The following is an 18,113-nucleotide window of genomic DNA, read 5'->3' as shown; positions in this document are numbered from 1 at the left end:
TACAGCCATCTTCTGTTAATCTTACAGTAATGCATGTGAAGAAAAATGAAGTGATATGATTTATATGCGGCTTATTTGTTCTCAGAAAATTAAAATATACTTTCAAGAACACAATATCAACTTTTCTTGTGTCCTCTAACATAACTGTGGAAACATAATGAGCCTGTTTTATATGTATTTTCAACCACTGTGCCATTGTTTTCTACTCTCTCTTATTTACCATTAACCTCCTTAGACCCGAACTCTTCCACGGCATGCATTTTTTATTTCTATTTGATATTTGGGCTGATTGGGTCCTGATGAATGTAAAAACAAAGATTTACAAGATTTTTTTTTTAACCTAATTTTTGTTTCTGAGAAAAATGAGAGCCTACCACCATAGATAGATAGATAGGCAGGCACACACACACACACACACACACACACACACACACACACACACACACACACACACACACACACACACAATAAATCTTCACCTAACAGAACTGAGATACACTCCTGCTTACACGGGACACTAAATTGGATAAGAGGAAAAATGGATGGATGGATGTGCATGTTTATTTTCTCTCCTTGCTAGAATAACTGAAAGATCTGAAAATGTACTTTACAACAGTAGAGGTAGAAGTCGAAGGCCAGTATAAGCAGTATGACAGTTAAACTGGATATTTTCTGGTAACATCATTTGTAGATGAGGAGGCCCAGATTACACAAAACAGGTTTAGTCTGCCAAGTTGGCATTGTTAAAATATGAAAAGTGATAAAACAGAATTTAATTTCACATTCTAACTGTGATTTTCACCATAGAATTAACAGTAACTTCAAATAGTAAAACAGTAACCCCCCCCCCCCCCCCCCCCCCCAACAAAAAACAGGAAAAACTAAATTATTTGATGATGTAAAATTACAATACATTTCACTATATTTTTTTGAAAGGCAAATAAATATATTCAATATTTAACCGCAATGTTTTCTGTGCTACGTTATACATGAGCTATAGCAGCAGAAGACCACACATGGTGACTCCTGTCAGGTAAGAACAGGACAATTGATAAGTCTCGATTTCTGCTGCAACATTTGGCTTTCAAACTTGTGTTTCTCAAACTTCTTTTATGAACATGACAGTGAGTTCACTGTTTTCAGACATCCTCCACAGTCACCAAATATCAGCAGCCATGTGATGATGTAATCTCAATATGGACCAAAATCTCTGAGGAGTGTTTCCAGCACCTTGTTGAATCTGTGTCTTGAAGAATTGAGGCAGTTCTGGAGATAAAGGTACCAGCAAAGTGTAACTAATGAAGTCATTATCAGTTCATCATCAAAGATCTAAACCCCCCAAGGGGCTCAGTGAAGTCACTTCTATGAACATTTTAATCAAAAAAGATGTTTAGCAAATAACAGAGTGGATATTTTTCCTGGTGAGCAGCAACAATATGACTATTTTACATGTAAGTCACCGTACATGTAAAACATCGTATCCATAATGCCTGTTATCCATGTGCCTGTTACTAATGCTTTTCATTACAGTCTCTGCCTGCTTTGGCTTATACTTTAAGTAGTTAACACTGCAGATGTCGTAAAATATCCACTGCCAGCCGGTTTCTTTGCTTTGTGACAGAACGTGTTCACAGTATATCACTCGTGGTTTTCTCCCGCTCCTCCTTTCTTCCTTCCCGAGTCCACACCGAGAAAAGTGTAACTGCGAGGCCTCTCTGTGGGCATTAATGTGGACCTCGCTTTGTCGTTCCTCTTTTCCATCAGGGTAAGACCAGGTGTTATGTAAGATGGCTCATACTGTCAGGGAAACAGAAAAAGAGTATCAGATATTGGCACTATGGCACTATAGTTATATACTTCTCACATATGAGTGAATTTAAAGTTAATGCTACCTTTGCTTTTCAACCTGAGGGTAATTACAGAGATAAAACAGACTACTTAGTTTCTTTTCTTTTTTTTTACTCTAAAACAGTAGAAATGATTCTTGTCGCTTCTAAAATATTTGAAAAATAAATTACATGTGATTTCACTCATTCAGACAATAACTTTTTTTTAAAAATTTGATTGTAGTTTTTAGGGGTCACCAGCCAAAAAGGCAGAAAACCCTTGGCTAATTTGTACTTTCTACACGTATGTTTATCTTTTGTTTGCAATGATTCAAACACATGGATTTTACTAAAAGGAAATTTCACTAAAAATAAATTTTTTCTTTTTTTTGGCTTCTTATTACTTACTTCAGAGTTCTAAGATGATAACTTTTAATACTGAGGAGAAGAGATATTTGCAAAAGGCCACTGTTATGTTTTTGTGGAGTGACAACTGACTTAATTTCAGGTTTATTTCTATAGTCCCAAATCACAATAACAAGGTTCTTTATATTGTGAGCTAAATGCACTGCAGTGTAAGTAAAACCCCAAACTTTCAATTTATCTCCGATGAGCAGCACTAGGAGGATTCTTCCTTTTAACAGGAAGTAACTCCCGGCCAATCCAGGCGCAGGGAGAGGCAGCGATGTGACATAACCCCTCACAGGGATTAAGGGGGAAGAAAAAAGGAGAGCACAGAGAGAAAAGGGAGAGCCTCAATAAATATCTTTCTAAGTCTCTAAGTCCTTTAGTTAGTTAGTTAGTTAGTTAGTTAGTTAGTTAGTTAGTTAGTTAGTTAGTTAGTTAGTTAGTTAGTTAGTTAGTTAGTTAGTTAGTTAGTTAAATCTGCACACTTACAGTGGGCCTGGTATATCTCGGCACTGAGACTCTTTTCTTTTCATGACTTGTAGCTGCGTCTTCCTTGCTCAGATCCCACATGGACTGGGTATGTATACTCTTTGATTCTCTCTTAAGCAGTCCTGAACTGGTATGTGGAATTTTCCTCATGATGTCGCTCAGAGCGGTGAAGTTATCCTCCCTGTGTATGCTCAAGATTATCGGCTTCTGACAGGAGAGAAATACATCTTAGCTTTTCTAGGAGCTCCATATCAAGATGAGATTGAGTGTTTTGAAAGCAAAAGCAGGTTACTTACTCTAGAAGATGGCTTGTTCACCATTTTTTTTGCAATATCATCTGTTTTACTCTCCTCTTCTTTAATAGAGTACCTTCTTGCCTGAAAAGAGTAACGCCTGTATGTTTCCTCGTTTGCTTTGTCATCATATGTAGATGTATTTCTGGTATATAAAGTCGTGCTCCTCTCTGATGGGTGGTGCCTGGAAGTGTCTCTCTCCATGCTGCACTCCATCCAGTAGGAATAAAAAGTGACAAACTTTATTTTAGACATTTTAGACCATTTGAAAATGAAACAACTCTGAATAAATATGCAAAAGGAAAGCTAAGGAAAGCTAAATTATAACCACCAGGCTTTATCCTTTAAAAAAAAAAGTTTTCCTTGTGTGAACATGTCATTTGAATATAAAAGGATAGAAAAGTAATTTTAAAAAAAAATCATACCAACACACACACAGAAGAAAAATCTGGCATTATTTTAAAGTAGGTACAGTTAAAATGCTTATGACCAGCTTTTCTCAATAAGCCACAAATGTGCTGGATACAATAGAGTACGGTACAATATAATCTACAAAATACACAATTTGGACATTAAATTATTATTTATACAATTATTTCAATAACTTATTTTGGTGCCAGATATTTGGACATGACATCTTACCTTTTTGTTCTTTCTAAAGGAGCTGGCTGTGCTGATGAGGACTCCCTGCTCCTAAATCAAGACCAAGATCAAGATCATGGAAAAAACAGAGACAACTAATTGTCTTAATCATAGCATAGCTAATAATAGGACTTTCTTGAAAAGTAATTTTTCTATGACATCAGTTGACTCTGGAGGCAGATTGTCGTTGACCCTATCAAATACAAATATCTGTAAAAACATCCTACAAACATATACAAATAGATATATTTGGACAAGAAATTGCCAAAGAAAAAACTTGTATCTTGTTGATCTCACCTTTTTCTTCTGTCTGAAGTATCTGGCTGAGTCGAGAAAGACTCTCTGCTCCTAATAAATAATCAAGATCTTAAATGTTTGTGCAAACGAGCTAATAGTCTTAATAACAGCATAGCTCATAATAACACTCACTTGAAAACGGCTGATTTTTCTATGTCAGTTGCAACAGGAGACACGCTTTCAGATAACCTGACAAATACATAAATCTGTAAGAACGTCCTCAAAATATAGATATATTTGGACGTGAAATTTTAAAATTAATAATTATTTTTCCATATATCATGTTGATCTTACTTTTTTACTCTGTCTGAAGTAGCTGGCTGAGTTGATACGGGCTCTCTGTTCCTGTGAAAACAAATAAGATCCCAAATATCCTCAGCCTGGAAAAAACAGACCCCTAATAATCTCAGTCATACCACAGCTAATAACAAGACTCACTTGAAAGTTGATTTTTCTATGACATCAGTTGCCACCGGAGAGATTTTGTCTTTGACCCTGTCAAACACAAAAATCTTTAAAAACATCCTAAAATATTTACAAATAGATAAATTTGGACAATCAATTTAAAAAAAACTAAGTTGTATCTTGTTGATCTTACCTTTTTGTTCTGTCTGAAGTATCCGGCTGGGTTGATAAGGACTCTCTGCGCCTATGAAAATAGTCAAGATCCCAAAAGTTTGTGTAAAACATTGACATGGAAAAAAAAATCGAATAGTTTGAATCATTACATAAGACTCACTGGAAAGTGGATTTCTCCATGTCAGTTGCCACTGGAGAAAGGCTGTCTGTGATCCTGTCGAATTAAAAAATCTTCAATAACATGGTGAAAATATACATATATTTGAAAATGACAGTCTAAAAATAATTCTCTTTTTTTTTTGGTGTCTTATTGATTTCACCTTTTCGTTCTCTCTGAAGTAGCTGGCTCTGCTGTCAAAGGCTCTCTGTTCCTATGAGCATAATCAAGATCCCTTATGTTTGTGTAAATCATCGACATGAGCTAGTAGTTCAAATCATAACATAGCTTTTAATAAGACTCACTTCAAAGTTGAGTTTTTAACAACTTCAGTTTCCACTGGAGAGAAGTTTTCTTTGAATCTGTCAGACACAAAAATCTGAAAAAAAAACATCCTGCAGCACAAAATATTGAAAATATCCAGTTTGCTATTCTGGAAATTACTCAGAGAATAATACAAAAGGGATGGCAGGTTAAAGCAAGAAGCAAGAAGATCAGCTACAGGTTTGGTTAAAGGACAGAATAAATTCTGGCCATGAGAATTTTAAATATGTCTGCTGTATTCTGACATATTTATTCAAGGACTGATGATGATGTGGAGACTAATTCAGATACACTACCTTCTTTTATCCTCAAGATGGTTTTGGTTGTTAGTAAATCCATCCATTAAAGGTGTGTTTTTATCTAACTGCATGCTGTTCTGTAGCGCCATCTCCAGCTTCACCACTTCCCCATGAAGATACAGAGGACTGGTTGGCAAGCTGCTTTCTTCTGAAAAAAATCCCATCTTATCCCAGTCCAGAGGGGAAACAGCACGTGGGGAGGGAGGGTCGGTGATATCGGGATCAACAGAGATCCTTTTCAGAAGTCTGACAGCTGAAATGTCTTTAAGCTGATGGTTTTGGTTCACATGGGTTGCAGTGGAAAGAACTGGGAGTGAACTAGCATACAAAATCCTGAACTCCCGGTCAAATGCATCAACAGCTGGTCCCCTCAGGACGGTGATCAGCTGCCGGTGCAGGTGGGTATCCGTCCAGGTGAAGCTGCAGAATTCAGCAACAATGTTTTGAGTCACTTTCAAGCATTTACGCCTCACATACAAAGACAAGCAGGTGGAAGCCAAATCTGTTTACCTGTAGCTGCCGTGGATCACTGTGTCTAAATCCACCAGAATGAATTTCTCATTCATTTCCCCAACCAGCTTTCTTCCATCCCTCAAACCAAAACTTCTCCCACCAAGAGCTCGGACCCGTATGTTCTGTCAAAACACAAGGTTTAAACTCAGCATTGCATTACACTAAAACCTGTGACAGTGCCAAAAGCTGAATCGTCACATTGGTGTGTAACGCTGTAAGTACTGTAGGTACAAACAAGACCATGATCTTGATATGATTAAGTGGTACTTTAGGTTTCAAGGTGATATAATCAATGCAAAGGAGTGTAGGCTTGATCCGCTGAGGACACAAGAAAGAATGTCTAAAAGTGCATGTAACAGGTACGACTGTGTATACACTTGGATTTAAATTGATTTTGTGGAAAGGATTGGATATAAGTGTAAACAGGGTTTTAATTCAGCATTCTATCCAAGTATGGCTGAATTCTGCCCTGATTTTACCTTCTGTTCATCTATTTCATGAGCAGCTCTAATGAGAATGCTGTCTTTTCTTGAAAGCAATACAAACTCCATTGAATGCTGTGCAACCAGTTTAGCTGTGTGGCCGATTCTCTGCTACATTCCTACCATCAGCTTGTCAAAGCAAAAAGACAAGACTTGCAGTTTGAGTTCCAACATATGTGCACAGAGTCAAGTAACTCAAACTGAACTAAAGCAATAAAACTACATTTGAAAAGCATTTTTAACTTAAATAAATACAAAAACTAGACTTTGGGAACAAATGTGTGCTTATAGATGTCACTACAGTAGCATGGGACATATGGGAAGTGTTTTTAGTTTCATTCTTTTTCAGCTTAAACAAATTTGCCACCACATTGAGCACAACAAGACTTTGTTGCACATGTTAAGACCAGGATAGCAAATGAAAATATCCCATTCCACAATGCGCTGCTGTGTCCAACTAAAATCTTTGTTTTATTTACTGCCATGTGTGAAGGATGGCTGCTAGGTGTGTGCTGATTTGTATGTGTTGACTCACTGGATGCCAGAGCCTGTTGGACGAGAACTTCTCCTGAATGGACCTTTGGTTCAGGATGATGTAGACAGGGACGCCCCGAGAGGCAGCACTGTGTAAATCTCCAATTATTGCACTATCTGTCAGTCTGTCTATCACGATGGCAATTACCTGAATGACATGAAAATATGCATGTATATAATTTAGCCTGCATTTTTAACTAAAGCCCACTTCTTTCAGTGTTCAGGCCTATCATAAGAATACAATCATAACAAAAAGAAATGATGAAATCATAATGGCTAAAAGTTAAAATTTGATGGTTAATTATCAGAGAAATGCCTAACAACAAAACGAGTTCTTTAGAGGAAGTGCTGCCTCTAAGGCTTTCTCTACGGGAAATCTTCAGGAGTGCAAAAAAACCCCCAACAACATAAAAATATTTAACTCTAGGAGAAATTTAGCAAGCAAGACAAACACAGGCGTCTTCATCAGGGTCTAAGCATATAACTAATTTCCTTTTAGATATCCTGACTTTATGTACTTCATATGAAAACATAAGCTGTTTCTATTCGTGAAAATAATGAATCCAGCTGAAATTTGCGTACCTGTCTGGCTCTTTGTAACTGCCGTCTGATCACCTCTCTGACTGAAGGTTCCCCTTCTGCAGGAGGGCTGGTGTGGACTGTGACACTTGCCGTTACCGACCAGGGGGTTTTATGAGGCCAGCCCAACTCCAGGCCCGGGACTGGCACGTCCGAGTGGCAGGGAAAGTAACTGGAACAGAAGTCCTCCATCTCTGCCATGCTCTCTGCTCCATTCTCATGTTGTAGCCGCGGATCGTTGAAAGAGTAGCTCTGAACCCAGCTTTTAAACTGGCTGACCTCTTCAGAGGATAAGAAGCAGTCGGGGAGCTCTTTGACGACTGAGTAGAAAGCCTCTGGTCCAGCGCTCAGCAGCTTCTCCACTGCTTCTCTCTCCCTCTCACTATAGATGAACTCCGGGGAGGACTCATCCACCGGCAGGAAAACTGTATCCTCATCCAGACTCTCCTCGTTGTTTGACATGACTGTAGTCTTTCCCGGCAATAAGCGTTTACTTTTTTAAAGCAGTGAAACTCAACTCATGTCGCTCTCCAATCAAGAAAAACGGAGATTTTCATTCACTCCTCCAGAAAAAAAACAACTCACTATTTCCATTTATGGCAGTTCAGAGATATCTTGTCCTCGCTTGCAGTCGGACTCTACGATTTTGTCCCCTAAAACAACCAAAAAATAAAATAGGTTGAAATGTTTGATGACTAAATCAGCACTTTGTGAAACTCACCTCCTGGGCAGTTTGATCTCTTTGGCTCAAGTGTGATACGATACGTAAGCTGAGAGCAGCTGTGATTCTTCTGTGTGTGTCACCTCACCCACCTGTTATCTAATTTCATTAAAGGCTTCCACTCCTTGTTGCTGACACCATTCCCAGATTCCAGACATACTGCGGAGCTGACGGATCGCTTCAGATCACAGACACCCTGGCATGACTCTACTTTATCCCCTCTGTCTTCACAGCATATATTGCCGGTTTCCGATTGTAAAGAAGATGCATATACCTGTGTGTGAGGCGTGTAGTGGATTATAGTGCCATGCATGCTTTATCTGAGAAGCTGTCGTGCGCCACGCAGTGTTTTTTTTCTGGGACCGGTCCAGCCTGACGGGTAAGTTTACGGGTAACGTGTAATACTGTATCTAGCTCTGCATCAAACGGTGATAGGTGCAATCTGTAAGCTGTTTCATTTTGATTTCTTTGGAAGTGCTTTAACGAAGCTGTTTGTGTTTCTAAAGCACGCGGGAGTTATCACTGATTTTTCCCCCTCTTCTGTTCCGTTGAAAATGTCCTGATGTTGCTTTGAAAAGATAAACAGCGAATGCCACAAATTGGTGAGCGATTGAATGACAAAGAGGGAGCAGCATTTTTGCAGCCACAGTGTTGTCGTTAGATTAAACCTCCTCTGCTTTACAAAGCACTTACTGAGAAACAAAGGAAAGCCCACACAGACTGAACCCTTTAAAACACAGGAATGCTCTTTAGCCCAGCTCTGAATGCATGACCTTTTAATGAGTGCATTTTCTCATTGCATAAAAAATATATATAAACATTAAACACAGAAATTTATACATATATTTGCTCACTCAATTATTCTGTAGTAACTTTGAATTCCCTGGAAGCAGGAATAAGAAAACTGAGCTGTGGCATTTAAAGATGCACTTCATTCTCAGTCATCTTATTTCCTCATCATGTGTGCTTATACTCTTAACTGGAGGGACAGAAAGAGAAAGACAGAGAGAGACAGATAAGGTCTCTGAATAAGGTGCCTTCGCTTCAGCTTCTTGTTGGCTCACTGCTTCTTGCGCAGGTGGATGTACAGGACTCCACTCACGAGAAGCAAGGGGACGCACAGCCACGCCAGGATGAAACAGTAGCCAAAGTGTCCTTTGTTCAAGACTCTTGAGTCATCAAAAATCTCCTTTCTGTGGAAGGTGGAGATGAGGCAAGCGGCAAAGTCCGCGAAACCTGCAAACGTTTTAAAATAAATAAACAACAACAACAACAATAAAAAATCGTATTTTAAAACCACATTAGAGAGTGAGTGACATTGCTTAATTTTACAGTCATCGGGTGAGGTGATGAACCTGATACATTGGTTCACACTAACACCTGTCTGTTATTGTTACACTTATGCGTTTTGTTCTTTACGTTTATTTACAGTACTGTGAGCAGAATTCCTCAGGATTTTGAGCCCTAAACGCTCAGCGAGGCTGGTGGGGGGCAGTCAGAAGAGAGAGGAGCATTTATTGTCACTTTAATACACATCTATGATGACTCCCTAAAATATAAGTACAATCATTTTAAGGTTTTAAATATCAATGGTCATATACAGTTTTCTCTTTTATTAAGAGAAGAGGAGCCATGTCATTTGACATATCAGTGCTTTCCAACCTCCAAGAGCTGTCTGTCATGCTCTACCTCACTGGTTTCTAAAGATGCAGCATATATATCCCTAAAAAACAAAAAGATTGTCGGTTGGTCTGTTCTGATTGGCTGCCTGTCCCAAAACCGAAAGTTCTAACTGCAGGTGGGAGGGGCTTCTGTGCCTCAGATGACCATCTTTGGAATATATGGTCTCGCTGAGCGATTATCTGAACATCTACTAACCGAGGCTTACAGGAATTACTTGTACATACTTTTGCCTCATTATCTGAAAAGTAGGTTTTGAGCATGCACCAATGTATCAGCAAAAAAAATAAGGAAAAACACAATAAACTGACTTTGAAGGTTAAAAACACTTATTTTTTTAAGTTTTAAGCAAGTGGTAATAAGACAGGAGCTAATACTGAATTTGTTGAGGACTAGATACAGCTGTGGTTTAACACACGGTGGTGCTCTAGTGAGCCACAGTTTAAAGGTGTGAATCGTGCAATTACTTTGATTATAATCACAACCATCAGGCTACACAAACTGTTGTCAGACCAGTTTATTGATGTTTTGAAGTGCACATGAGATAAGAAAACTGTTTGATGACAAGAAAATTAACATCTTTGTCAAACTTCAACCATATAGAAGAAAAGCATGATTCAAAAAGTTTGGAAAAATAAGAAAGCAACTGTTTTTAAAATTAAATCAATGTAATGGAAGTGTCCAGTCCAATTAATACAAAATTAGCTACTAATTGACTAAAATTAGTAAATTAGTTACTCTTTGCAAAGAAAGAAGAAGTCATTAAATACCTGCAAAGGCCTGACAGAGGCCTGTGATGTAGAACAGGCTTCCTCTGGACATGGTGAACAGCTGACCCAGAAAAACCAGGAAGGAGATTGAGGAGAAGACCACAGAGAAGACCATGAGGGCCTGGATAGACTGCAGCCAGTCTGGAAGAACAAGTTAAAGGAAGAGCATGGCTCACTATGGAGCTTTGAACTGTTATGCAATAGCCAGTGATGCAGAAATGAAATTAGAGATATGAAGTATGAAGTTGTGCGAGCTGGAGGCCCTCACCCGATGAAGCCAACAGAACCACATCATCTGCAAAAATCAGAGATGAGATTCTGAGGCCACCAAAGCGAAAGCCCTCCGCCACTTGGCTGCGCCTAGAAATCCTGTCCATAAAAATTATGAACAGAACCGGATACAAAGGGCAGCCCTGGCGGAGCCCATCACCCACCGGGAACAAGTTCGACTTATTGCCAGCAATGCGAACCAAGCTCTTGCAACGGTTGTATAGGGATCTAATGGCCCATAGCGATGGGCCAGACACCCCATATTCCCGCAACACCTCCCACAGGACACCCCGAGGGACACGGTCGAATGCCTTCTCCAAGTCCACAAAACACATGTAGACTGGTTGGGCAAACTCCCATGCACCCTCAAGTATCCTGGAGAGGATAAAGAGCTGGTCCAGTGTTCCGCGACCAGGACGAGAACCGCATTGTTCCTCCTGTATCCGAGGTTCGACTAACGGACGAACTCTCCTTTCCAGCACCCTGGCATAGACTGTCCCAGGGAGGCTGAGGAGTGTGATCCCCCTGTAGTTGGAACACACCCTCCGGGCCCCTTTCTTGAAGATGGGGACCACCACCCCGGTCTGCCAGTCCACAGGTACTGCCCCTGATCTCCACGCAACCTTGCAGAGGCGTGTCAACCAGGACAGCCCTACAACGTCCAGAGCCTTCAGGAACTCGGGGCGGACCTCATCAACACCAGGGGCTCTGCCACCAAGGAGTTGTTTAACTGCCTCAGTGACCTCGCCCCCGGAAATTGGCGGGTCATTCCCCTCATCCCCAGACTCTGCTTCCTCCTCGGAAGACGTGTCAGTGGGATTAAGGAGGTCCTCGAAGTATTCCTTCCACCGCCTGACAATTTTCTCAGTCGACGTCAGCAGCGCTCCGCCAGCACTATACACAGTGCAGGTAGAGCACCGCTTTCCCCTCCTGAGACGTCTGACGGTTTGCCAGAATCTCTTCGAGGCAGCCCGAAAGTCTTTTTCCATGGCCTCTCCGAGCTCCTCCCACACCCGAGTTTTTGCTTCAGCCACTGCCCGAGCCGCATTCCGCTTGGCCTGTCGATACCTGTCGGCTGCCTCCGGAGTCCCACAGGCTAACCAAGCCCGATAGGACTCCTTCTTCAGCCTGGTGGCTCCCTTCACCTCTGGTGTCCACCATTTGGTTCGGGGATTACCACCACGGCAGGCACCAACCACCTTGCGGCCGCAGCTCAATGCAGCAGCTTCGGCAATGGAGACGCTGAACATGGTCCATTCGGACTCAATGTCCCCGGTCTCCCTCGGAATGCTGTTGAAGCTCTGCCGGAGGTGTGCGTTGAAGATCTCGCGGACTGGGGCCTCTGCTAGACGTTCCCAGCACACCCTCACTACGCGTTTAGGTGCACCAGGTCTGTCCAGCGTCTTCCCCCGCCACCTGATCCAACTCACCACCAGGTGGTGATCAGTTGACAGCTCAGCCCCTCTCTTTACCCGAGTGTCCAGAACATATGGTCGCAGGTCTGCTGATACGATTACAAAATCGATCATCGACCTGCGGCCTAGAGCGTCCTTGTGCCACGTGCACTTATGGACACTCTTATGTTCGAACAGGGTGTTCGTTATGGCCAAACTGTGATTAGCACAGAAGTCCAGTCCCTATTGCCAGTCTTGGCAGCCGGGGGTCAGTCCGCCAGGGCCTCCGCTCCTGGCCGCCACCCGGCACACAATGCACCCGACCCCTATGGCGCCTCCTGCGGGTGGTGGGCCTGCGGGAGGATGGGCCCATGTCTCCTCTTCGGGCTGTGCCCGGCCGGGCCCCATGGACTAAGGCCCAGCCACCAGACGCTCGCCCTCGGGCACCCTCCCCGGGCCTGGCTCCAGGGCGGGGCCCCGGTAACCCTATCCCGGGCAGGGTAAACTGTTCCCTCGATGTCCTTTTCATAAGGGTCTTATGAATCGCTCTTTGTCTGGTCCCTCACCTCACCGCTCCAGTTCGCAGCCGAGTGTGAAGCAGCGGGAATGAGGATCAGCACCTCCAAATCTGAGGCCATGGTTCTCAGCCGGAAAAGGGTGGAGTGCCCACTCCGGGTCGGGGATGAGTTCCTGCCCCAAGTGGAGGAGTTCAAGTATCTCGGGGTCTTGTTCGCGAGTGATGGGAGAAGGGAGCCGGAGATCGACAGACGGATTGGGGCTGCAGCTGCAGTAATGCGGACGCTGCACCGGTCCGTTGTGGTGAAGAGGGAGCTGAGTGTAAAAGCGAAGCTCTCAATTTACCGGTCGATCTACGTCCCTACCCTCACCTATGGCCACGAGCTGTGGGTAGTGACCGAAAGAACGAGATCGCGGATACAAGCGGCAGAAATGAGCTTCCTCCGAAGGGTGGCTGGCCTCTCCCTTAGAGATAGGGTGAGAAGTTCGGCCATCCGGGAGGGGCTCAGAGCAGAGCAGCTGCTGCTCCACATCGAAAGGAGCCAGCTGAGGTGGTTCGGGAATCTGACAAGGATGCCCCCTGGGCGCCTCCTGGGTGAGGTGTTCCAGGCATGTCCCACCGGGAGGAGGCCCCGGGGCAGACCCAGGACACGCTGGAGAGATTATATCTCTCGGCTGGCCTGGGAACGCCTTGGTATTCCCCCGGATAAGCTGGAGGAGGTGGCTGGGGAGAGGGAGGTCTGGGCCTCTTTGCTTAGGCTGCTGCCCCCGCGACCCGGCCCCGGACAAAGCGGATGAAAATGGATGAATGGAATGGATGGAAGTATGAAGTTAGAAATACTTTCTTACCACTTTGATTGATAGCAGAACACAACCAGGCTTCTGTGGCATTGTCATACATGCAGTAATGCCAGAGGTTGGAGACTTCTGATTCTGTCCAAACCCACCAGGTCTAAAGAAAGAAAGAAATTCAAAGTATGCTCACTCACACATTAAGACAAATATGCAGAAAGGCACATGGCACAAATCTACAGCTGGTATGTTGAGAAGCACCATTCTTTTGCTCAGTGCTCTTCATGTGAAATACAGAGTAACAGCGACATCTGTTGATAGAAGAGGGTAAATTATTTAACACAATTTCCCACGTCTCACCTTCTCAAGGGTGGCAATGACAAGCATGGCCAAGGAAAGCAAATGCAGCACCACTAAGGAGATGAGTAGGAAGACCATGGCTATTCTGAGATTCGAGGACGAGCCTAGAATCGGGTGTGCAAATGACCCTGTGAAGTATGTGAGAAAGTAAAATGATTAATTATTAAAAAGATTTTATAATTAGTCAGTGAACACTCCTCTTTGTTTTCTTCTTTTATGCTATTTAAAGTGACCCACAGATTTCCGTGGCCTGACACACTGGACTCTTTGTCTGCTTCTGGGCAGTTTCACTGACAATCTCTGCTCATTTATCAAGGCACAGGCACGCCACACAGAAGGAAGTGGATGCAGGGGAGTTGCTCCATCTCTTTAGACTCTATCCAGTCTCTGAGGGGCACATGAAAACATCTGCACTCTATAACATCTGTAAACAAACATGCAGTATGAAACCCTTATGCTCATGATCGAATACTGTGGCTTCTACTTTTTAAAATCTGGATATAAACCTCCAGCGTTTAAATGCACAAAGCATGAAAATCATATTAACGAATAAAAAGTTTTTAACGCTTTGTCAAATGATTTTTTTGTAAACAGGCCTCTGAGTCAAAACAAAACAAAACAAGTAAAACTATTTAAATCTTTTGATAAGTCAGCAAATTTACTAAAACCTAAATCAAATGTTTCCTCTGTGTGACTAATAACTGTCTCTGCAGTAACAGAAGAGAGGAAAATAAACACTTTCCTGAACGTTTGGGAAGCTCAAAGGGGAAATTACATAGCTAAGTAACAGTCTTCAGTTTCAGTAACACATCTGGATAAAATTATTAAATGATTTTTTTTTATAAAGCCTGCACACTACATTAGAAATTCTCCTTTTAAGTGATGTTTTTTTGTCTACTTTTTCAAATTAGAAATGGATAAAATGAAATTTTGAATTTGATGTGTCACCTTATGAGTCTGTAAATCGCACGTCTGTTTACATTGGCACACTTCACTGTGTCGTTACCCTGCCAGGAGTTTGCATTGGTCTGGCATTACAGGGAAATGTTGCTCTTAAATCTCAGATGATCCAGAAAGACAGCGCTAAGTTATACTGTACAAAACTCCAGCATATCTCAAGATTAACACAGAAAGTGTAACTTCATAAAAGCTCAGAGAAGTATTTTGTTAGTCTCTTTATAATCCTCCCTAACAAGTGTGAGTAAACTTCTTACCCGTTTCAAAGCGTTGGAGTCGAGAGCTCGAGAGAGATCCTCAGATACTTTTCCCTAGTGACTCCTATCCACTATCTCTGCTTTTTCGTTCCTTGCAGAGGTTTTTGCTTGAACACTTGGAGAGAAGGGCACCGAGGAGGAATGCAGAGTTAGACATAGGAGGAGTTCTCTACAGCCATTTCCTCCAAACTTTCCCTGCCCTCCCCCCAAATCTGTGGTCGGGACCAGCCCGATACCAAAAAATAACATTCCTGTGGACCTGCGTGAACACAGAACATATTCTTTGCAGTTTCCTGCACACATCCCATCTGTACCGAAAATATGGGTCATAATAATAACAACACTGTGCTCATTAGGGGGTGTGTTGAAAAATGAAAAGGATCCCACAGCATTTGTCATGATACTGCTAGATGTGTGGGCAGCACATGATTAAATTGCTACAGACAGATTTATGTGCCAATGCTGCATTCCTGCTCATGCTGTTCATTGAGCCTTGCAGCTTGGTATGAACACCACTACATCACTTCCTACGTGAGGCGACGGAAGGACAGGAAATAAGGGCTGATTCCTGCCCACTTTTGATTGTAAATGTAGAAGAAATCTCAGACCACCCAGAATAAAACACACACCGTTTCATCCTAAATTGAATCCCAAGAGACGATAATGATTTGTCTTTAAACTCAACTTCATCAAGTGACGTCATTCACGGTAAAGGTTTACTTAATTGTCCTGCCAGGTAGTAGACTTTGTCTCACTAATGAGAGACTGTCTTCTGTGTACCTGAAGTAGTGTCAAGATTAAAAAATATCAAATACAGAAAATAGGAAGAGGCTGGATTATTTTTACTGTTGTATTCATGTTTAGGAAGCACTTTGGTTCATTGAATTGTTGCTTATTATGCGGTTTCATTACAGCGCCACCTTAATACACATGAACTTATTGAAGACATCATAGCCCGTGAAAGTAAAATTGTAGTTTTAAAAGTACAGTACTGGGCTTGAGATTGCATTTTGCTAGGAAAATGGGATATAGGTGCCAGCATTTATTGGAATATGTGCACACATATACAGCATATAAAACAAAAACAGAGTTTATACAATTCTAACAAGTTTCGTAGACAATGTTTGTTATGACCACCTTTATGCTCTCACGCAGCAGGCTTGGTTGTGGTTCCGAGGATCTCTAGAAGTAGAATTTGAGGCAGAGCCTTCAGCTCTCAGACCTCTCTACTATGGAGCCAAATCCCAGTTTGCATCCTGGAGACAGACACCCTTACTAAATTTAAGGTTAGCCTAAGCCCTAAGACAGCTGGGATAGGCTCCAGTGACCCCCCGCGACCCTGAAAAGGAAAAAGGAGAAGTGGATGGATGACTTAGTTATGGTGCTATAGGCTCAGATTTCATGGAAGGTACTGAGCACTTCTTGTCCATTCACCTCTTTTCACTCCTCAGGTGTTTATATCCCACTGCAGCATGTCCTTAAATCCTTGTGTTCTCTTTCCTTCCTCTCTTTTCTATTCTTCTCTTTCCCCTTCACCCCCAATCAGTCACAGCAGATGGCTGCCCCTCCCTGAGCTTGGTGCTGCCAGAGGTTTCTTCCTATTTAAAGGGGTTTTTCCTTCACACTGTTGCTGAGTTTTTGCTCATAGAGGATCATTTGATTTTCCTCCAAATACTGTAAGGTCTTTAACATACAGTGTAAATTGCTTTGAGGCAACTTTAGGTGTAATTTGGCACTACCTAACTAAACCTGCACTGAACTGAGTTCACTGAGGCAACTTTTCTTGTCATTTGTTTTAAGTCATCGTCAGGAATAGTTCTCCACACATTTTAAAGGACATTTACCTTTTTTTCCATATCCAGATGATCCTGCACTGCTTCAGTGAGCTGAGGTCCAGGCACTGGGGAGGTTAACCCTTGATTGTGGTTTTCCCCTCTATCCAGGTAGGGTTTTACTGAATTGACAGGTCGTTTGGGATCATTGTCATGCTCGAAAACCAAACTGATATTTTTATCAAGATCTCCAGCACCAGTGGTGGAAATACAGACCCAAACCATGACAAAGCCTACACTGTGTTTCACGGATGGCTGTTGACGCTCACTGTTGCACCTCTCTCCTCAACTCTGTTGATACTTACAATGATTGGAACCAAAGATTTAAACTTCCAAAAGACCTGCTGCCACAGTTTTTCCAGTGCAGTTGTGTATAATATGGTACCTCATCATTTTCTCCATTTCCCTTCCATAACAATGGCTTCTTGACAGCCAACCTTCACTGCGATAGTTTCTGGTGAAGGTTTAGCGAAAATCAACTAAAAAGGCCACAAATCAAGTTTGTTTGTTTTTTTTAAAGGAAAGACAGCACACCATGCTGAAATATTCCACTTTGACTAATAGCACTTTGTTTGCAACAATAAAGTCATTCCCAAAAACAAATCTCTCTTCCACAACAAATAACAGTCACTACAGTAACATGAGGAAAATAAACATTAATCCTTTCGTAATCTGAAGCATCCAGGAAGCTCAAATGGGAAGTGACATCATAAAGTAATACTCTTCAGTTTCAGTTCACTAATACAGCAGGAAAACATGAGTAAACTGATTATTATTATGAAACCGATTTATATAAAAAAAAAAAAAAAAAAAAAGCGGAAGCTACATGTAACTTTATAGCTCTGTACATTAATGCAGCAGTGCACATTTTAATTGTCAGGAATTTTTATTGGTTGTATTGGAAATCTTCCCTCCAAAATTTTGAGATAACTGGGAAATTGAGGTTGTACTTCTTTGTCAGACTTCTGGGTTTTCTAGGGCATGGGGGTTATTAATTCTTTATTTATCCAGGTAAAAATCTCATTGAGATTATTCATCTAATTTCCAAGAGAGACATCATGGCAGCAAGAGTTAAACACATGTACCACATAACTACTTAAAAACCAAATACAATATTCTGTATAAACATGTAAAAAATATAC

At 41.8% G+C, this 18,113-nt stretch overlaps 2 protein-coding genes across 3 annotated transcripts; both read right to left on the bottom strand.

Moving 5' to 3' along the window:
• Window positions 1-876: 876 nt before the first annotated feature.
• Window positions 877-8,687, bottom strand: sack1e (scaffolding CK1 anchoring protein E). The gene is made up of 16 exons (XM_086294247.1): window positions 7,426-8,687; window positions 6,845-6,991; window positions 5,825-5,949; window positions 5,312-5,734; window positions 4,997-5,053; window positions 4,855-4,905; window positions 4,695-4,748; window positions 4,554-4,604; window positions 4,394-4,450; window positions 4,250-4,300; window positions 4,088-4,144; window positions 3,956-4,006; window positions 3,659-3,709; window positions 3,020-3,221; window positions 2,724-2,930; window positions 877-1,797 (listed from the first exon to the last, which is right to left on the bottom strand). Exons 1-16 carry the CDS (start codon window positions 7,882-7,884, stop codon window positions 1,639-1,641), a joined length of 2,202 nt encoding a protein of 733 aa, XP_086150373.1. The 5' UTR covers window positions 7,885-8,687; the 3' UTR covers window positions 877-1,638.
• A 208-nt stretch (window positions 8,688-8,895) lies between these two features.
• emp3a (epithelial membrane protein 3a (MAM blood group)) lies at window positions 8,896-15,576 on the bottom strand. 2 transcript variants are annotated; one of them, XM_086294245.1, is made up of 5 exons: window positions 15,140-15,576; window positions 13,926-14,053; window positions 13,623-13,725; window positions 10,594-10,734; window positions 8,896-9,379 (listed from the first exon to the last, which is right to left on the bottom strand). In XM_086294245.1, the coding sequence occupies exons 2-5, from the start codon at window positions 14,001-14,003 to the stop codon at window positions 9,204-9,206; spliced, it is 498 nt and encodes a 165-aa protein (XP_086150371.1). In that variant the 5' UTR covers window positions 14,004-14,053; window positions 15,140-15,576; the 3' UTR covers window positions 8,896-9,203. The 2 variants fall into 2 exon arrangements, with proteins under 2 accessions (XP_086150371.1, XP_086150372.1); XM_086294246.1 differs by lacking the exon at window positions 15,140-15,576 and adding an exon at window positions 14,163-15,124.
• Window positions 15,577-18,113: the final 2,537 nt, after the last annotated feature.

The sequence above is a fragment of the Aulonocara sp. 'chitande type north' Nkhata Bay genome, linkage group LG5 (assembly GCF_057382095.1).
Source record: "Aulonocara sp. 'chitande type north' Nkhata Bay isolate Kocher_YH1m ecotype deep benthic linkage group LG5, A_spYH_male_GT1.1, whole genome shotgun sequence".
Lineage (NCBI taxonomy): Eukaryota > Metazoa > Chordata > Actinopteri > Cichliformes > Cichlidae > Aulonocara > Aulonocara sp. 'chitande type north' Nkhata Bay.
This window is presented reverse-complemented; position numbering and strand designations above follow the sequence as displayed.

Bases quoted from the DNA above. Each gene is read 5' to 3' on its own strand.
- emp3a (XM_086294245.1), bottom strand. From the start codon at position 14,003: ATGGTCTTCCTACTCATCTCCTTAGTGGTGCTGCATTTGCTTTCCTTG. The intron at 13,726-13,925 runs GTGAGACGTGGG...TTCTTTCTTTAG, and splicing joins TCATTGCCACCCTTGAGAAG to ACCTGGTGGGTTTGGACAGA. The intron at 9,380-10,593 runs GTATTTAATGAC...AAACGTTTGCAG, and splicing joins CCTCTGTCAGGCCTTTGCAG to GTTTCGCGGACTTTGCCGCT.
- sack1e (XM_086294247.1), bottom strand. From the start codon at position 7,884: ATGTCAAACAACGAGGAGAGTCTGGATGAGGATACAGTTTTCCTGCCG. The intron at 4,605-4,694 runs GTGAGTCTTATG...CTATTTTCATAG, and splicing joins ATGGAGAAATCCACTTTCCA to GCGCAGAGAGTCCTTATCAA. The intron at 4,007-4,087 runs GTGAGTGTTATT...ATTATTTATTAG, and splicing joins GAAAAATCAGCCGTTTTCAA to GAGCAGAGAGTCTTTCTCGA.